The sequence below is a fragment of the Lepidochelys olivacea genome (genome assembly GCF_965140295.1).
Source record: "Lepidochelys olivacea isolate rLepOli2 genome assembly, chromosome: 13".
In the NCBI taxonomy this organism is placed as follows: Eukaryota; Metazoa; Chordata; order Testudines; family Cheloniidae; genus Lepidochelys; species Lepidochelys olivacea.
Window position 1 is genome coordinate 38,557,170 of NC_140423.1, and position 21,247 is coordinate 38,578,416.

Genomic DNA, 21,247 nt, shown 5'->3' on the forward strand with positions numbered 1-21,247 from the left:
GTGCATGGGGAGTTGGAGGAATGGGGGACCCCTGGGCCGGGCCAGCGGGGGTAGTATGGGGGGGCTGTTAGGGAGTGTGAGAGGGTGGGGAGGCTCCCCTAGCTGTACCTCCCACCGCACCGCGGCACAGTCACTCCGGTCCCTAGGGGGCTGCAGGGGTAGAGTCCGTTGGGTGCTGGGGAGCCTGGGCAGTTTCTGTGCCCCACATGCTACAGCTGGGGGGCCCGGCTGGCACTGGGGGGCCTGCGGGGAGAGAATCCTAGTGAAGAGACAGAACAGCCCCTGGGAGGGGTCCCTCCCCTCTGAGCCCCCCCTCCCCAGACCCCTCTTTTGGGGGCTCACCCCCTTCTGAGGCCCCCTCCCCCAGACTCCTCTGTCTAGGGTCGTCGCCACCCTCTGAGCTCCCCTCTGTCAGACCCCTCTGTGTGGGGGGTGACCCCGTAATCCAGTCTCACTCACCTGCCATGCTGGGAGGGGGTGAGCTGGGGGGTGAACCTTAGCTGGGGGAGAGAAGAAATTACCCAGAATGCTGCAGACAGACATCCTAAGTCTGAGCCCCCCATCCCCAGCCCACTCTGCTCCCGAGCACCCTCCAGCTTAACCCCCAGCCTGTTCAGCCCCCCAGCTTGACCCCTACCCCACCTCCGAATCCAGTCTCCCCTGCCCCCGCTCACCTGTATGGGTCTTGGTCTCTCTGCGCTTTGGCTCCCCCGAGGGGTGCCCCTCTCTCTCAGATCTGTTAGGCAGATGGGAAGGGTTAGTGGGGCAGATTGGGGATGCCCTGTGGACCCTGCTATGGGCTGGGAGGGGCATCCCCTGACCTCTCATTCCCATCCCTCCCCAGGTCTCCCAGGACAGGGTGTGGGGCTGGCTGAGTTGGGGGGCCTGGCTGCCATTGTGGGTCCTGTGTCTCATCCCCCTGGCTCACCTGCGAAGATGCTTGGTGCCAGCGTGGGGGGGCCCCGGCCCTGCCCAGCCTCACCTTCCACTGGCCCCTGCCCAGGGGGGCGCAAGGGGAAGGTGCCTAGCCCAGGGGTCTGGTTGGAGGAGGAGGCCCTGGGGGGAGAAGAGAGGAAGTTAGTGGAGGGGGGAAGAAACAGAGAGACCCCCCCTGGGGGAATCCTAGGTCCCAGACCCCCACAACCAGAGAATCCCAGCCCCATAGACCACCCCCCCACTGGGTAATCTGAGTCCCAGAGACACCCCCCCACCTGGGGCAATCCCAGCCCCACAGCCCGTGCTCCCTAGGGGGATGCAGGGGCACCCCACACACACACACACTCACCAGTAGGACAGGCTTTGGGTGGAGGCTGGAGACGGGGTGGCTGCAGAGCAGAGGGCAGACAGTTTAGGGGGGTGTCATGGATTTGGGGGGGCCCAGCCCTGAGAAGGGAGAGTGAAATTGGGCAGGGAAAGGTGGGGAGCGATCCAGTCCCCTGGTGGGGAGGTGGGGGGGGGCAGCCATGGCTCTGAGGCCTCATCCCTGTGAACACAGTTGGGCCAAGCTGAGGTCAGTTCTCAGACTGCTGTGGGGCTGCCCTCTGGGGCCCCTGAGCTAGCTGGCCCCCCAGTCCTCTCACCGATGCTGGAGCCAGTGGGGGTCTGGGCAGCTCCTGCAGCCTGCTGGGAAAAGGAGAGATGGAGTGAGTCAGAGTGGGGTGCCCGGGCAGCCCCCCCATGCTCCCCCACAGCTCCTGTGGTCCCAGGCACCCACACACCCCCCATGGCCCCCAGCTCCTGCACGGCCCTCATGCCCCCCATACCCTGTGTAGTCCCCAGGCCCCCCCACAGGCCTCCCACTCCCCAAGGGGCACGCGGGTGACTCACCGGCCAGCTGGGGGTGCTGGAGAGGCGGTAGGGGATGGACTCCAGTGAGGAGGAGCGGCTGTGGGGGGAGAGACCTCGTTACATGGGTCACGGGGGGCACCCCCTGCATGGGCACATACATAGCAGGGCTCAGCTCTGCCAGCAAGGGACACAGGGGGACACACACACCCCGCAGGGCTCAGCCCCGCCAGCAGGGGGCGCAAGGACATAGACGCCCCCCACCGCAGGGCTCGGCCCCGCCAGCAGGGGGCAGAGACGCACACATGCACGCTCACCTGACCACTTGGCTGCAGAGCTGGGTGCGGGGCCGCGGGGCACCTGCGAGGAGGGACGGGCATTAGCTCCAGCGCCAGGTGAAGACAGGGAGTCCAACGCCCCACCCCCATTCACACACCCGCCATCCCCCACTGCCCTCGCACACCCGTTGCCCCACGGGTACCCCTTGCAGGCCCACCACCCCACAGGCACCCCTGGCCCTGGTATGCCTGCTGTCTGTGGGCACTCCTGGCCCTCATATGCCCACCACTCTGTGGGCACACCCAAGACCCTGTGGGCACCCCCCAACCTTGCATGCCCACCACCCAGTGGACACCCCCCACTCTCACACACCCATTGCCCCACAAGACCCCTCAGCGCTTGCACACCCACTGTGCCACAACACCCACCTCACATTCCCAGCATCCCCGGCCCTCACATGCCCAGCGCCTATGCGCACCCCCACCTTTGCACACTCACTGCCCCCACCATGCCTTCGCACACTTGTCACATTTGTCCTATTTCAAGGAGGCTCCCTGGTGCCCGCCCCAGGGTTCTCCTTACCACTCTGTGAGGGGGAGGTGATGCCAACCGGCCGGGGGGTGCTGCCCCTGCCCAAAGGAAAGGGACACAACTCAGGGCTGAGAGGATGGGGCACCTCCAGTGCCCCAACTCCCCATACCCCCATCCAGCACTCCACCCACCCCACCCCCGCCCAGCACCCCACTCCCAGTGCCCCCAACTCCCCATCCCCACCCAGCACTCCACTCCCACCTCCCTGCCCAGCACCACACCCCAGTGCCCCCCAGCTTCCTACCCAGCACCCCACTTCCAGTGCCCCTAACTCCCCACCCTCCTCCAGCACCCCACAAGTGCCCCCAACTCCTCATCCCCCACCCAGCACCCCAGCCCCCATTGCCCCAACTCCCCACCCCCCCACTCAGGACCCCAACCCCAGTGCCCCCAACTCCCTGCCCAGCACCCCATGACCAGTGCCCGCAACTCCCCATCCCACCCCCAGTGCCCTCAACTCTCCACACACAGCACCCCACTGCCAGTGCCCCCAACTCCCCACACCCTCCCACCTGGCACCCCCACTCCCACCACTCCCCATCCACTGCCCAAGGCTCCCATGTCAGACCCCACTCCTGCCCCACAGACCCCCCAGGTCACATGCCCTGGGCCCAGGAGGGGTTTGCTGACCTGCTGCCCTGGCATCGGCTGGGCGAGGCCTGCAGAGAGAGGGGCAGAAGGGGGGTTAGTGTGTCCCGGGGGCAGCAGAGAGACGGGGGCACAGGCTGCCCATGGGGTGAGTGGCACAGATGGACAGACAGCAGGCGGGACAATGCACAGACAGACAGACAGTAGTCAGGCGACACACTGACAGATGGACAGACGGCGGGCAGGATGACACACTGACGGACAGACAGACAGTGGGCAGATGACACACTGACGGACAGACAGCGGGCGGGATGAAACGCTGATGGTCGGAGGGCGGGATGACACATGAAGGATGGAGAGACAGCGGGTGGGATGACACACTGACGGATGGACAGACAGCAGGCAGGGAGGACACACAGACAGACGGACAGACAGCATGCGGGATGACACATGAAGGATGGAGAGACAGTGGGCAGGAAGACAGACAGCGGGCAGGAATGACACACAGATGGACTGACGGACAGCGGGCGTGATGACACACTGACGACCGACAGACAGCGGATGGGGATGACTGACGGACAGACAGACAGCGGACGGGGATGACTGATGGATGGACAGACTGCGGGCGAGATGACACACTGACAGATGGATGGACAGCGGGCAGGAATGACACACAGATGGACGGACAGACAGCGGGCGTGATGACACACTGATGGACACACAGTGGGTGGGATGACACAGACGGACAGACAGACAGAGGACGGGGATGACTGATGGACAGACAGACAGCGGTCGGGATGACACACTGACGGACCGACAGACAGCGGGCAGGATGACACACTGACGGACTGACAGACAGCGGATGGGGATGACTGATGGACAGACAGACAGCGGTCGGGATGACACACTGACGACCGACAGACAGCGGATGGGGATGACTGACGGACAGACAGACAGCGGACGGGGATGACTGATGGATGGACAGACTGCGGGCGAGATGACACACTGACGGACTGACAGCAGGCGGGGAGGACGCACAGAAAGACGGACAGACGGGCGGGATGACACATGAAGGATGGACAGACAGCGGGCGGGATGAGACACAGACAGACGGACAGACAGCGGGCGGGATGTCACACTGACGGGTGGACAGACAGCAGGTGGGATGAGACACAGACAGACGGACAGACAGCGGGCGGGATGACACACCAACGGATAGAGAGACAGTGGGCGGGGAGGAAACACTGATGGACACACAGTGGGTGGGATGACAAACCGACGGACGGACAGACACTGGGGGGGATGACACACAGATGGATGGACACACAGATGGTCAGACACACAGACAGCCCTCGCCTTGAGGATGCTCAGATATTTCTTCAGCTCGCCGTTCTCCTGCCTCAGTGCCTCCAGCTCCCTGGGGAGGGGAAGGATACATGGGGTCAGAGGGGCTGGGCACTGCCCCAATCTGCCCACCCCTGGGTGCCCCCACATGCTGGGATGCATGCACAAGTGCCAGGCTTCGTGCGTGCTGTGCCAAGCAGGCCAGGCGCCGTATGCCAGCCATGCCCCAGGGATGGCGGGTGCTCTGCCCACCAGCGTGTCACACATGACGGGGACATGGGGGTGAGTCATATGTCCCTGGTGACCCCCAGTGGCTGGGCTCTGACCTGTCGCGGGTGGAGAGTTTCTGGCGTGCCTCCTGCAGGGACCCCTCAGCCTGGGATGCCCTGTCCTTGTAGAACGAGAGCAGTCGCTCGCTCTGCGCCCGCTGGAAACTCCACACCTGGGAGACAGACACAGGGAATGGGGCACAGGCCGGACCCTCTAGGGGGTGCTGGCTCCCATCCAGCCCCAGGGCGGGGACTGGCTGGCTTGCGGGGTGGGCAGGGAATGGAATATGGGGCCTGTCCCCTCTGGCCCGAAAGCAGGGACTGGCTGGTTTTGGGGGAGGCAGGGAATGGGACATGGGGCTTGTCTCCTCTAGTGGGCACCAGCTCCATCCAGATCCACAGAGGGGACTGGTTGGCTCAGGAGGTGAGATCCAGAAGCGAACAATCTCTGGGACTATCAGAAGTGCTGCTGACAGCTCTAAAATCCCCTGTGATGATTAACTTTCCATCTCCATTCATCTCCCTCCTTATCTGGCTTCGTTAGGGTAAATAATTAGTAGGGGCATGTGGGAGGAGTTCCAGCAAAGCCCTTGCACTGATTATTAACCAGTCCCCAGCTTGGCTATTAACCTAGGCATCTTTGCCTGACCTCGAATTCCCTCGGCTGCCTCACCCCTTCGAAGATGTGGGACCCTGCCCGGAGTCTGGGCCCCACTCAATCCTCTCTGATAACTCAGCAGAGCGCGCTCACTGGTGGCTTCTCTTCCATCTTTGTTGTTCCCCTGGCTCAGCTCTGCCCCTTTCCTGTCACAGGCGCCCACCAGAGCTGCATGCGACCTGCCTTGATCGGTCTCCACTCCACTTCCAGAGTCTTCGGTGTAGCCCCCTGAGCTCGCTTTCAGCTGCGTGTCCACCCTGACCGCTGGGTCCGTTTTAGAGTCCCTGCTGGCCTGGCCTGCGCGCCTCCATCCTGGCTGGAGAACTTAATGTTTGTCTGGGTTGAAATGTCGTTGGGTGGAATGGGCCCAGCTCACCCAGTGATCCAGGTCACCATGGGCTCGTCACCACTTCCCACTCTACCAACCCTTGGTGCATTAGCAGACCTGACCCCAGTGATCTTATACTGACTTCCCATCAGTGAGGAGCATCCCAGTGTCCTAGAAACGTTGCCAAGGCAGGACCAAGTAAACCTAGACCAGCCCTGATGCAGGTTTGTCCAACCAGATCTTTAAAATCTCCAACAGGAATCCTCAGTCTCCCTTGCTGTGGACTAAGCCCCTTAAGTCTTCTCCTACAGTCAGTGAACATAGAGAACAATTGATCCCCGTCCTCTTTATAGCAGCCCTCACCAGATTTGAAGACTGTTCTCACTCCCCTCTCAGTCTTCTTTTCTCATGCCTAAACATGCCCTGTTTTCTTAACTTTTCCTTGCAGGTCAGGTTTTCTCACCCTTTGATCATTTTTGTGCTTTCCTCTAGACTCTCTCCAGTTTGTCCCCCTCTTTCCTAAAGTCAGGTGCCCAGAATTGGACACAGTACTCCAGCTGAGGCCTCACCAGTGCTGTGCAGAACAAGATAATGACCTCCCATATCTTATAGACAACGTACCTGTTAATATGCCCCAGAATATTTGACTTTTTCTCAACTGCATCACTATGATTCACTCAAGCCCCCAGTGCCTTTGCAGCCGTGCTATTCCATACCTAGCCCTTCCCTATTTTGTAGCTGTGCATTAGATTTTTTCCTTCCTAAGTGAAGTCCTTTGAATTTGCTTTGCTGAATTTCATCTGGCTGAAGTCAGACCAATTCTCCAATCTGTCAAGGTCATTTTGAATTGTAATCCTGTCCTCCAAAGCCCTTACAACCCCTCCCATCTTGGTGACAGACGCAAATTTTAGAAGCATGCTCTCCGTTCCATTATCCAAGTCATTAATGTGAATATGACCCTGTCATAAATATAAAGGGAAGGCTAACCACCTTTAAATCCCTCCTGGCCAGAGGAAAAACCCTTTCACCTCTAAAGGGTTAAGAAGCTAGGATAACCTCCCTGGCACCTGACCAAAAGGACCAATGAGGAGACAAGATACTTTCAAAGCTGGAGGGGGGGAACAAAGGGTTCTCTGTGTGTGTGTTGTCTTTTGCTGGGACCAGAGCAAGAATGCAGGTCAGAACTCCTGTAAAGGGTTAATAAGCAATCTAGTTAGATATGCATTAGAATCTGTTTTGTTTAAATGGCTGATCAAATAAGTTGTGCTGAATGGAATGTATATTCCTATTTTTGTGTCTTTTTGTAGCTTAAGGTTTTGCCTAGAGGGATTCTCTATGTTTTTTTAATTTGATTACCCTGTAAGGTGTTTACCATCCTGATTTTACAGAGGTGATTCTTTTACTTCAATTAAAATTCTTCTTTTAAGAACCTGATTGCTTTTTCCTTGTTCTTAAGATCCAAGGGTTTGGGTCTGTGTTCACCTATGCAAATTGGTGAGGATTTTAATCAAGCCTTCCCCAGGAAAGGGGGTGTACGGCTTGGGGGGATTTTGGGGGGAAAGACGTTTCCAAGTAGGCTCTTTCTCAGTTATATTTGTTAGACACTTGGTGGTGGCGGCAATAAAGTCCAGGGACAAAAGGAAAAATAGTTTGTACCTTGGGGAAGTTTTAACCTAATCTGGTAAAAATAAGCTTAGTGGGTTTTTAATGCAGGTCCCCACATCTGTACCCTAGAGTTCAGAGTGGGGAAGGAACCTTGACATGGTGGCAGAGCAGTAGGATTAACTTGAAATCATTTTGAGATTTTTTGAACCAGAAGCACAGATTTTAAAAGGAAATATTTTTTCCCCTTTGGGCTGCTGGAAAGCAGGTTTTAAGCTGAAAGCAGTTAGAGTTTTTTGTGTCTCTGCTTGGGGGACAGAGCAGGGACAAAAGGGAATTGTCTTTTGTGAGCTGGAGTTTTCTCTACCTAAAGGCAGGGTAGTTAACCTCCTGCAGGGAAATTCACAAGTCTTCACAGACCTGAAGAGGGGGGTTGTTTTTTGGGGGGGTTTTTTACCTAAAGCAACTAGAGGGGTTTTCTGTCTATTTGCCTGGAGACAAAGGTGTTAGTTGTTTTTTTTAAAGGATTTTTCTGTAGGCTGACAATCACTATCAGAGAACATCGGTATCCGGTTACAGTACAACCTATATATATATATTTTTTTACAAGCCACTTTTTTTGTTTGTTTTGTTTTATTTCTAACTCTCGGGTGTAAAGTTAGTTAAAAACAGAGAGGCAAATGTGACAGAGTCCAAGGCAGAAACAGCGAAAGAGGCTGCCCACAGGAGAGAACGGGAGGCAGCGAGAGAGAGAAAAAAAACAAGAGGCTGCCCACAGGAGAGCTATGGAGGCAAAGGAAAAAGAAATGGAGGAGAGGGAAAAAGAGAGGAAGCATGCACTGGAGATGGAGAAGGTAAGGGCTGAGCAGAATCTACTGGATAACCCTAACCATCCTTCCCAACCAATCCACAAATGGGAAAGACTATGTCCACAGTATGATGAATCCAGTGATATTGCTGAATATTTTCTCACCTTTGAGAGACTGTGCACTCACCATAAAATTCCTGAAGCTCACAAGATGACCACATTGGTCACAAAATTAACTGGAAGAGCTCTGGACATATTCAATAAGATGCCAATTGATGAGGCTTGTGACTATAATAAGTTCAAGGATTTGATTTTAAAGCAATTTCAAATTACATCTGAAACATACAGAGTAAAATTTTGAACCCTTAAGAGAAGGCCTGGACTAACTACTGTGGCTTATCTAAACCAGATGAGGGATCTGTTAGATAAATGGATCCAAGGAAGGGGTGTCACTAGCTTTGACGGAATGTGTGATTTGATAGCTCAGGAGCAATTCCTGAATATGTCCAAGGAGGAAATAAAACAGTGTTTATGGGATAAGGAAATGGACTCAGCAGAAAGTCTTGCTTCTTATGCTGATCGATACGAGCAGTCCCAGACCGCCAGAGAGGCGGGGCAAGCCGAAACAAAACGGGTGGAGGGAGTAGAGAGGAACAACCCTGGTTGCAGTTGGAGCGGATACCAGAAGGGACACCCTCAGACCACACCCTACTACCGGGGGCAGCCCAAGGCCCCAACTACACACCAAGGAATACTCCAGACACCTTATCGTCCTGCCACACTGTTCTCCAGCAACCCACCTCACCCCAGTGACCCGTCAGCTGGACAATGTTTTAAATGTAATGAGTCGGGGCATGTGAAGGCCAACTGCCCCAAGAACCCCAACTGATTACAGTTCATTGCACCGGAATAACACAAGACGTCCTCAGGCCCAGATACCTCCCAGATACCCTTGGAGCAGAGGGAAACTGTGAGTGTGGGCGGGAAGAAGGTCACCACATGGAGGGACACTGGAGCACAAGTGTCAGCTATCCATGCTTCCTTAGTGGACCCAAATTTAATCGACCCAGAGATCCAAGTGACAATTCAACCCTTCAAGTCCAACTCTTTCAATTTGCCTACAGCCAAGTTGACTGTCCAGTACAAAGGCTGGTCAGGAATGTGGACTTTTGACATCTATGATGATTATCCCATCCCCATGCTGTTGGGGGAAGACTTGGCCAATCATGTGAAGCTAGCCAAGAGGGTGGGAATGGTCACCCGCAGCCAGGCTAAACAAACCATGACTCCTAGCTCTGTTCCGGAAACTTCTACCAGGATTCGGTCGGAGGTGATGGAACCGGACCCCATGCCAGCATCTGTAACAGCAGTACTGGATCCAGTCTCAGAGACCCAGACAGAGCCAGTCCCAGGACTGGAACTGGCGGAACAACCAGCACCAGACCCATTGCCAGCCCTGAATCCAGTACTTGAAACCCCAACACCAGAGGGCCCCACCGAACCTGAACCGGCAGCAGCCGATAACCCTACACCAGAGGCTCAGCCGGAGCCTGAAACCCAACATAGTGCACAAGTGGAGAGCAGTTTACAGTCAATGGAAACAGCCCATCCCCTACATCGCTTCCAGACGGACCAAGCCTAGGTCCACAATCCAATGAGGAACTGATGTCTCCAGCATCAAGGGAACAGTTCCAGATCAAACAGGAAGCAGATGAAAGCCTCCAGAGAGCTTGGACGGTGGCACGGAGCAACCCACCGCCTCTCAGCTCTTCTAATCGATCCAGGTTTGTTGTAGAAAGAGGACTTTTATACAAGGAAATTCTTTCTGGTGGACACCAGGAAGACTGGCATTCTCAGAGACAGTTGATAGTTCCAACTAAGTACTGGGTCAAGCTCTTGAGCTTAGCCCACGATCATCCTACTGGTCATGCTGGGGTGAACAGGACCAAAGACTATTTGGGGAGGTCATTCCACTGGGAGGGAATGGGCAAGGATGTTTCTACCTATGTCCAGTCTTGTAAGGTACGCCAAAGAGTGGGAAAACCCCAAGACCAGGTCAAAGCCACTCTCCATCATTGAAGTTCCATTTCAGCGAGTAGCTGTGGATATTCTGGGTCCTTTTCTGAAAAAGACACCCAGAGGAAAGCAGTACATACTGACTTTCATGGATTTTGCCACCCGATGGCCGGAAGCAGTAGCTCTAAGCAACACCAGGGCTAAAAGTGTGCGCCAGGCACTAGCAGACATTTTTGCCAGGGTAGGTTGGCCTTCCGACATCCTCACAGATGCAGGAACTAATTTCCTGGCAGGAACTATGGAAAGCCTTTGGGAAGCTCATGGGGTAAATCACTTGGTTGCCACCCCTTACCATCATCAAACAAATGGCCTGGTGGAGAAATTTAATGGGACTTTGGGGGCCATGATATGTAAATTCGTAAATGAGCACTCCAATGATTGGGACCTAGTGTTGCAGCAGTTGCTCTTTGCCTACAGAGCTGTACCACATCCCAGTGTAGGGTTTTCACCATTTGAACTTGTATATGACCATGAGGTTAAGGGGCCATTACAGTTGATGAAGCAGCAATGGGAGGGGTTTACACCTTCTCCAGGAACTAACATTCTGGACTTTTGGCACCTTAGAGACTAACCAATTTATTTGAGCATGAGCTTTCGTGAGCTACAGCTCACTTCATCGGATGCATACTGTGGATACTGCAGCAGACTTTATATACACACAGAGATCATGAGACAATACCTCCTCCCACCCCACTGTCCTGCTGGTAATAGCTTATCTAAAGTGATCATCAAGTTGAGCCATTTCCAGCACAAATCCAGGTTTTCTCACCCTCCACCTCAGCCTGGTCCAGTCCACACAAGAGATCCACTTCCTGGACGCTACAGTGCTAATAAACAATGGTCACATAAACACCACCCTATACCGGAAACCTACTGACCGCTATTCCTACCTACATGCCTCCAGCTTTCACCCTGACCACACCACACGATCCATCGTCTACAGCCAAGCTCTGCGATACAACCGTATTTGCTCCAACCCCTCAGACAGAGACAAACACCTACAAGATCTCTGTCAAGCTTTCTTACAACTACAATACCCACCTGCAGAAGTAAAGAAACAGATTGATAGAGCCAGAAGAGTTCCCAGAAGTTACCTACTACAGGACAGGCCTAACAAAGAAAATAACAGAACGCCACTAGCCGTCACCTTCAGCCCCCAACTAAAACCCCTCCAATGCATTATTAAGGATCTACAACCTATCCTAAAGGATGACCCAACACTCTCACAAATCTTGGGAGACAGGCCAGTCGTTGCCTACAGTCAGCCCCGCAACCTGAAGCAAATACTCACCAACAACCACATACCACACAACAGAACCACTAACCCAGGAACTTAACCTTGCAACAAAGCCCGTTGCCAACTGTGCCCACATATCTATTCAGGGGACACCATCACAGGGCCTAATAACATCAGCCACACTATCAGAGGCTCGTTCACCTGCACATCCACCAATGTGATATATGCCATCATGTGCCAGCAATGCCCCTCTGCCATTTACATTGGTCAAACTGGACAGTCTCTACGTAAAAGAATAAATGGACACAAATCAGATGTCAAGAATTATAACATTCATAAACCAGTCGGAGAACACTTCAATCTCTCTGGTCACGCAATCACAGACATGAAGGTCGCTATCTTAAAACAAAAAAACTTCAAATCCAGTCTCCAGCGAGAAACTGCTGAATTGGAATTCATTTGCAAATTGGATACTATTAATTTAGGCTTAAATAGAGACTGGGAGTGGCTAAGTCATTATGCAAGGTAGCCTATTTCCCCTTGTTTTTTCCTACCCCCCCCAAGACGTTCTGGTTAAACTTGGATTTAAACTTGGAGAGTGGTCAGTTTGGATGAGCTATTGCCAGCAGGAGAGTGAGTTTGTGTGTGTATGGGGGTGGGGGGGTGAGAAAACCTGGATTTGTGCTGGAAATGGCCCACCTTGATTTTCATGCATATTGTAGGGAGAGTGGTCTCTTTGGATGAGCTATTACCAGCAGGATAGTGAGTTTCTGTGTGTGGTTTTTGGAGGGGGGTGAGGGGGTGAGAGAACCTGGATTTGTGCAGGAAATGGCCCACCTTGATTATCATGCACATTGTGTAGAGAGTGGTCACTTTGGATGGGCTATTACCAGCAGGAGAGTGAGTTTGTGTGTGGGGGGGTGGAGGGTGAGAAAACCTGGATTTGTGCTGGAAATGGCTCAACTTGATGATCACTTTAGATAAGCTATTACCAGCAGGACAGTGGGGTGGGAGGAGGTATTGTCTCATGATCTCTGTGTGTATATAAAGTCTGCTGCAGTATCCACGGTATGCATCCGATGAAGTGAGCTGTAGCTCACGAAAGCTCATGCTCAAATAAATTGGTTAGTCTCTAAGGTGCCACAAGTACTCCTTTTCTTTTTGCGAATACAGACTAACACGGCTGTTACTCTGAAACCTGTCATTCTGGACTTTGTAACCAACCTTCAAAACACCCTCCGAACCTCTTTAGCCCTTGCTAAAGAAAACTTACAGGATGCTCAAAAAGAGCAAAAAGCCTGGTATGATAAACATGCCAGAGAGCGTTCCTTCAAAGTAGGGGACCAGGTCATGGTCTTAAAGGCGCTCCAGGCCCATAAAATGGAAGCATCGTGGGAAGGGCCATTCACAGCCCAGGAGCGCCTGGGAGCTGTTAATTATCTCATAGCATTCCCCACCTCCAACTGAAAGCCTAAGGTGTACCATATTAATTCTCTAAAGCCCTTTTATTCCAGAGAATTAAAGGTTTGTCAGTTTACAGCCCAGGGCGGAGAGGACGCTGAGTGGCCTGAAGGTGTCTACTACGAAGGGAAAAGTGCTGGTGGTATGGAAGAGGTGAACCTCTCCCTGACTCTTGGGTGTATGCAGCGACAGCAGATCAAGGAGCTGTGCACTAGCTACGCGCCGACATTCTCAGCCACCCCAGGACTGACTGAACGGGCATACCACTCCACTGACATAGGTAATGCTCACCCAATTAAAGTCCAACCTTACCGGGTGTCTCCTCAAGCTAAAACTGCTATAGACCGGGAGATCCAGGATATGTTACAGATGGGTATAATCTGCCCCTCTGGCAGTGCACGGGCATCTCCAGTGGTTCTAGTTCCCAAACCAGATGGGGAAATACGTTTTTGCGTGGACTACCGTAAGCTAAATGCAGTAACTCACCCAGACAACTATCCAATGCCACGCACAGATGAACTATTAGAGAAACTGGGACGGGCCCAATTCATCTCTACCTTGGACTTAACCAAGGGGTACTGGCAGGTACCACTAGATGAATCTGCCAAGGAAAGGTCAGCCTTCACCACACATCTCGGGCTGTATGAATTTAATGTACTCCCTTTCGGGCTGTGGAATGCACCCGCCACCTTCCAAAGACTTGTAGATGGTCTCCTAGTGGGATTAGGAGAATATGCAGTCGCCTACCTTGACGATGTGGCCATATTTTCGGATTCCTGGGCAGAACACCTGGAACATCTACAAAAAGTCCTTGAGCACATAAGGGAGGCAGGACTAACTGTTAAGGCTAAGAAGGTCAAATAGGCTGAAACAGAGTGACTTACCTTGGACACCAGGTGGGTCAAGGAACTATCAGCCCCCTACAGGCCAAAGTGGATGCTATCCAAAAGTGGCCTGTCTCAAGGTCAAAGAAACAGGTTCAATCCTTCTTAGGCTTGGCCGGATATTACAGGCGATTTGTACCGCAATACAGCCAAATCGCCGTCCCACTGACAGACCTAACCAAAAAGAAACAGCCAAATGCCGTTCAGTGGACCGAAGAGTGTCAGAAGGCCTTTAACCAGCTTAAAGTGACACTCATGTCTGACCCTGTGCTAAGGGCCCCAGACTTTGACAAACAGTTCCTAGTAAACACAGATGCGTCCGACCGTGGTGTGGGAGCAGTTTTAATGCAGGAAGGACCGGATCAACAATTCCACCCTGTAATGTTTCTCAGCAAGAAGCTGTCTGAGAGGGAAAGCAACTGGTCAGTCAGTGAAAAAGAATGTTAAGCTATTGTCTACGCTCTAGAAAAGCTACGCCCATACATCTGGGGATGGCGTTTCCACCTGCAAACCGACCATGCTGCGCTACAGTGGCTTCATACCGCCACGGGAAATAACAAAAATCTTATTCAGTGGAGTTTCACTCTCCAAGATTTTGATTTCGACATCCAGTGCATCTCAGGAGCTTCTAACAAAGTGGCTGATGCACTCTCCCATGAAAGTTTCCAAGAATCAACTGGTTAAAATCATCCTTGAAATGTGGAAAATATTGTTAGTCTTTATATACTTGGTAGTATATTTAGAGGTGCATGTGTCTTATTAACTCTGTTTTCTCCTTGAGCTCCAGGAAGAAATCACAGCCAGCGTTTCACCCTATCTGTGATTTGAGGGGCTTGTCATAAATATAAAGGGAAGACTAACCATCTTTAAATCCCTCCTGGCCAGAGGAAAAACCCTTTCACCTGTAAAGGGTTAAGAAGCTAAGATAACCTCGCTGGCACCTGACCAAAAGGACCAATGAGAAGACAAGATACTTTCAAAGCTGGAGGGGGGTAAACAAAAGGTTCTCTCTGTGTGTGTTGTCTTTTACCAGGACCAGAGCAGGAATGCAGGAATACAGAACTCCTGTAAAGGGTTAATAAGCAATCTAGTTGGGTATGCGTTAGATTCTCTTTTGTTTAAATGGCTGATCAAATAAGTTGTGCTGAATGGAATGTATACGCCTGGTTTTGTGTCTTTTTGTAGCTTAAGGTTTTGCCTAGAGGGATTCTCTATGTTTTTTTAATTTGATTACCCTGTAAGGTGTTTACCATCCTGATTTTACAGAGGTGATTCTTTTACTTTTTCTTCAATTAAAATTCTTCTTTTAAGAACCTGATTGCTTTTTCCTTGTTCTTAAGATCCAAAGGTTTGGGTCTGTGTTCACCAATGCAAATTGGTGAGGATTTTTATCAAGCCTTCCCCAGGAAAGGGGGTGTACGGCTTGGGGGAATTTTGGGGGGAAAGACATTTCCAAGTAGGCTCTTTCCCGATTATATTTGTTAGACGCTTGGTGGTGGCGGCAATAAAGTCCAGGGACAAAAGGAAAAATAGTTTGTACCTTGGGGAAGTTTTAACCTAATCTGGTAAAAATAAGCTTAGTGGGTTTTTCATGCAGGTCCCCACATCTGTACCCTAGAGTTCAGAGTGGGGAAGGAACCTTGACAGACCCGACCCAAGACTGACCCCTGTGGGATACCACTTAATACACCCTCCCAGTTTGCTAGTGAACCATAGATAGCTACTATTTGAGGATGCATCCGATGAAGTGAGCTGTAGCTCACAAAAGCTCATGCTCAAATAAATTGGTTAGTCTCTAAGGTGCCACAAGTCCTCCTTTTCTTTTCGCGAATACAGACTAACACGGCTGTTACTCTGAAACCTGTCATATTTGAGGATGGTCTTTCAGCCAGTTGTGCACCCATCTGCAGTATCATCAAGATCAGATTTCCCGAGTTTGCTGTGTCAAAGCCTTACTAACATCAAGCCATATCACCTTTACGGCTGCCTCCCATCTGTTAAGCCAGTAACCCTGTCAAAGGAGGCTGGTTTGGCATGATTGTTCTTGACAAATCCACTGTAGCTATTCCTTATACAGTGTTGAAGATTGCCAGGCCTAGAGCTGACCTCTCTCAGTGCGACCCCACTAGAGACGTCCCCATTGGATGGTGATTCCCCGTCAAGAACTATTTGTTGAGATCTGTCCCTTAGCCAGTTCTTAACATGTGCACCATTGACATTGGATCCCTGCCCGTTCTTTAATCAGGGTGTCAGGCGGTGCTGTGTCAAACACCTTACAAAATCCGGTCACATCTACAGTTACCTTTACCAACAAAACTTGTGATCTCCTCAGAGAAGAAGGTCAGGTGTGTTTGGCTGAGCAGTTTTCCATATAACCATGCTGACTGGTGTTGATTATACCTCTGTCCTTTAAGTCTTCATCAACTGAGTCCCATATAGCATGTTCATACTTTAGCCCGGGATTGTTTCCTGGCCTATAGTTACCTTGGATGGAGGCTTTCCCCTCTAGGGGGTGCCGGCTCTGATCTGCCCCCTCCAATGGGGACCTGTCTACCCCTTACCTGGGAGATGTGGGCCAGATATTTGAGGGCCGTTTCCACCGGGCTCTTGAAAAAGACCTTTTCTTGGGGTTTCATCTGTGGGCAAGAAAGAAATAGGCAAAGCAAGTACGGAGCAGCTCCCACCCGGCTTGGATCATGACACCCCCAGTGATGCAATCCAGGCAAAAGGGACTGGCATCTGAGGGGCACATCTGAATGAAGATCGAGAGAGACATATCTACAAACATATGTGCCTCAGTTTAATAAAACCTAAGGCTAGAAAGCTCTGGAGATTTTATCCCGAGCCGCACAGTCTTTTGTGATTTTTTGCTAGTTGTCAGCACCCACAGCACCGTGATTATGGGAGAGTTTCAGCTTTCATTTATACCAAAAAATCCCTATGTTTCTAGCCTTCATGACTGGGGTGGAAGGCTTGACAATGTGAATACAACTGAAGCAAAGGAAAAGAACCCCCAATTTATGATCTCATACAAGCTCATGCTTTGAAAGGCAATCATGGTTATTCTAGGGGCTGATGCATGGTATGTTTGATTACTTGGGTCAGCGGCTCTGAAAGCTGGGACTTGAAACAAATCAACAAAAGACTTGGGATTAAGATGGTAAGGCTTGCACAAATTTGCACATCTCCAATTTTGGGTTGAAGTCTTTCAATTAAGAATGGAAGAGCCTTTCAAAGCTCAACCATCAGATATGGGCTATTTTGGTAGGGCACCTTCAAGCCACATATGCTGCACTGTGGACCTGCATCCCAGAGTCCTTTGCACTGCTTTCAGGCTTCCTGGGGGATTTTCAGGGAGGACCGTGGACACCTGAAGTGGTCAGAGGCCCATATACCAGGATCCTCCTGGAGCTTTTGAGCCAACATGAACAGATCATTTTGGGGACCTGAAACAACCAAAGCAAAATTGTTCAGGGCTAAAACTCCAAAAGAGCCTTATGCTAAATTGAAATCACAACTGGGTAAAGACCATATCTCTAGTTAAACCAGCATCACCCTGCATATGTAGACGAGAGAAGGAAGGGAGAATGGTGGAAAAGGAGGAGAGCAACTCACATTATTGGCAAGACACAGATATTTGCAGGTCACTCCACAAATGGGGCATTTCTCTGCAAGGGTTGAAACAAGTGATTATTATTATTATTTTATTTTATTGTGGTTGCAAGTTCTGTACAGAATGATTTAACTAAGCCAGGGAGTTGAAGTGGTACAGTTTGTGTGTGCAGGCAAGGCACTCTGTTACTATTCCCCTCCCTTGTTTTCTAGTGAAACAGAGAGTGTGAAAGTGAGAGAAAATGTAGGAAAAAAACATTTTTGCTTCCTTTTTACTTTATTTTTTCCACTGGAAAAAGCTGATTTTTTAAAAAAGGTACTTTCTCTCGCTTTTTAACATTTTTAAAGCTATTTTTGCACTTTTCCTGTGGGAGAAAAATGTGTGAAATGTGGGGAAGAACTCGCTTTTTACTTTCCCCCCCGGAAAAGAGGGTGGAAAAGAGATTTTCTATCATCTCCCCCACCCCATTCCCCCATATTTTTTGAGTTGGGGGAAATAGTGCAACTCTCACCAACTATTTTCCCTATTTTCTATTATTTTCACAATTTTTCCAGTCAGAAAAATTTAGTGAGGGTGCAAATATGGGTTTCCCCCCTCACTTTCTTTAACTTTATAGTTTGAACATTCCCCCTCCTTTTTCCAATGGGCCAAGGGTGGGCAAAGTTAAAAAACCACAGAAAACAGGAATTTTCCTGTGTCGCTAAATGACAAATGTCAGTTTCCTCTTTAACTTCATCAAAATGATTTTCTAAAAGAAAAAATTAATCTTCAAGGCGGAAAATTTTGAGAAAAATGCAATGGTTGAAAATCTCTTCTCAAAACGAATCAACAATGATTTTTGGGGGGAGGGAAAATTTTTCAGAGAAATTTAGTTTTTGAAGGAAACATTTTTGAAGCATTTTTCAGGGGGCTCCAATGATGGCCCACTATGTGCATGGTCCCAGAGGCTTCTGGAGGGGGCCGGACCCCATTCCCTGCCCCTCAGAACCCAGGGGGCAAAGCACGGAGCATGCCCTGAACCTCACCTGCAGCAAAGCATTTCCTGCAGAAAAGGTGTCCACAGCTGGTGATGCAGAAGTCAGCACCATCTTGGCAGAAGCACTGGTTGCAATGGAACCAATCCATGCTGTGCAGGACACGGACAAGGAGGAGTTAGCTCTGGCCGGCCTGCACTGGAAGGGAGGGGTAAATGGGGGTAGGTGGATAGATCCAGGGACAGATGGATGGAGAAGGATGGAGACATGGATGGATAATGGGATGGGTGAGTGCGTGTGAGGATGGAGGGAGGGATGAGGGAGGGTTGTGTGGATGAATGGGTGTGTATGGGGATGGATTGATCGAAGGCAGAGTGCGGGGGAAGCTAGAGGGATGGATGGTGTTCGGGCGATGGATGGGTGGAAGGGTATGTATGGTGATGGCTGGATAAAAGTGATCAAGTTCCTTATTAATGAAACAAATATGTTTGATTAATTAACTTTTTAATATTGATTTTTATTTCTTAACACTTTGATGGTAGTCTATTGACTGAAATGTTATTTACTTTATTAGCTATTAAATATTTATTATTAATTATGTATAACCACTTAACTATAAAATATTGTTAACAAATAGTGTTAATTATTTGCTAATTGACCATTGATTTTTATCAATAACCGATGTAAAATATTTAGGGCAGTTCTCTGGCCTCTGTCATCCAGGAGCTCAGATGGAATGGTCCCTTCTGGCTTTATAATCTATGAATCTCTAATTTGTGCTGGAAATGGCCCACCTGATGATCACTTTAGATAAGCTATTACCAGCAGGACAGTGGGGTGGGAGGAGGTATTGTTTCATATTCTCTGTGTATATATAAAGCCTGCTGCAGTTTCCACGATATGCATCTGATGAAGTGAGCTGTAGCTCACGAAAGCTTATGCTCTAATAAATTGGTTAGTCTCTAAGGTGCCACAAGTCCTCCTTTTCTTATTCTGATATGGTTTCTTTAGTTATCATCAGTCATTAGTGGCCATTCATCCTTTGTGGATTATTTTTGGGCTTGGAAGGATCAGATTTTTATTGCCAACATTAGTAAACATTGATTTCGCTGCAGACACACAAAACTTTTCCATCAATAATAATTGAAAGTTACAGCCACTACTTCAGAAATGATTGGAGTTTGATTTCTGACTATTGACTGTGTATGTTTTGTCATGTGACCGTTTGTGTTTATCAGTTATAAAGCTTTAACTTTTTGAATTTCAGTGTCTACCATCATTAAATAATTACTGTCTGACACCCACCCATTATCGATCCCGCTCTAATTTCCCACAATGGTGAAAATTTAAATAACTAAAACTAGAAAAAAATGCTTTTAACTCTTTTTTCTGCACAATTTAAATCAAGAAAAAATGGCTAAACACTGATGTGATCCATCAAAATTATAACAAAATAAAATTGAATTCTGCCAATAATCATTAATAATCTGTGAATCTGTATTCTGGGCAGTGGTTCTTTTGTTATAAGTGGCCGTTTTTCTTTTGTGTATTATTCTATTATGTCTGGTGGGTTATTTATGAATAGTATCATGTATTTAATTAGGCCTGTTTTATGGGTTATTTCTTTACAACAAAATATTGTGGATATTTACTAGTTATTTCAGATTGTTCACTAATTGTCTGGCTCTTGGTTGCCTTTTGATTGATTATTTATCTGTTACCATGGGCCTTTGAGGCAGTATTTAATATTTATGAGTCCTTTAATCATGGCCTGTCATCAATTTGCTAATTATTCAGAACAAGCTAATTATGGGCTCCATGTTAATTATGGGTTTTTCCGGGCATGTTGGCTTTTGAATGACTGTTTCCTGAGTATGGTGTATTGATTATATTGGAGGTTATTAATTGTAGCCCCTTTATTAATGAGGGATTATTGGTTATTTAATTAACTCTGGGCTATGTATGAATGATGTTAATTAGGGGTGATTGGCTCTCGTTATTGATGTTAATTAGGGGGGATGTTAATTAATACTTTTTTGATAGTAATGCCAGTGATATTAATGATCGTTATTGATACGAATGACATTCCCGCAGGGTGAGTGGCTACCGTGAGGCTATCCTTAACATATTAATTACCCTGCGGGGATCAGTTGGGTGTTAGGCGCCATGGGCACTGGGGGGTCAATCTTAGTCTTTATTAATGCATTAATTACCTGTGTTAATTAGCTGTGCCCAGGCTATTATTGGCAAAGGCCTTAATGACTGGGGTTTCTAATTAGATGCTGGGGGAATGGGGCTGCTGGGACAGAGCCAAGAGGTTAATTAGCTCGGGGAGGGGTTAATGGGGTGGTGGCCATGGCCAGGTTATTGCCATGAGTTAGTGTCCCCCGGGGAGAAGGGTTTAATTCATTAGCTGGGGGTGGCTACTTAGGGGGAGCTAATTAGCAGGCTGTGACGTAGGGATGAAGCACTGAGGGGGGTTACTATCCCCTCCCCCCCCGGACTCAAACAGAACCGCCCCTCCCTCCAGCCGCCCAACGGTCACCTCAGGGCACGAGGCGGGGAGCGACCGTTGGAACGGGCGGGAAAGCGGAGGGAGTCGCAACGGCCGCGGCGCGAGGCCAGGGGGCGGGGCTGGGGAGGGGGAGGAGGGAGCAGTGGAGCGGGGGTTGGGAGGGGGCTGGAGGAGGGAGGGAGTGGGGTGGGGTAGGTTGGGGAGGGCTGGAGGAGGGGGTTTGGGGGAGGGGGAG

The 21,247-nt window shown here is 50.1% G+C and overlaps 1 protein-coding gene across 1 annotated transcript; it reads right to left on the reverse strand.

Annotated features, from left to right (window-relative positions):
* Positions 1-138: 138 nt before the first annotated feature.
* Positions 139-18,648, reverse strand: RNF212B (ring finger protein 212B; the record flags this gene model as incomplete). The annotated part of the gene is made up of 15 exons (XM_084646484.1): positions 139-243; positions 460-500; positions 675-736; positions 929-1,056; positions 1,286-1,325; positions 1,581-1,623; positions 1,828-1,885; positions 2,103-2,145; positions 2,647-2,693; positions 3,286-3,314; positions 4,600-4,660; positions 4,914-5,029; positions 16,472-16,546; positions 17,526-17,578; positions 18,549-18,648. 15 exons carry the CDS (start codon positions 18,646-18,648, stop codon positions 210-212), a joined length of 930 nt encoding a protein of 309 aa, XP_084502610.1. The 3' UTR covers positions 139-209.
* Between the last annotated feature and the right edge of the window lie 2,599 nt (positions 18,649-21,247).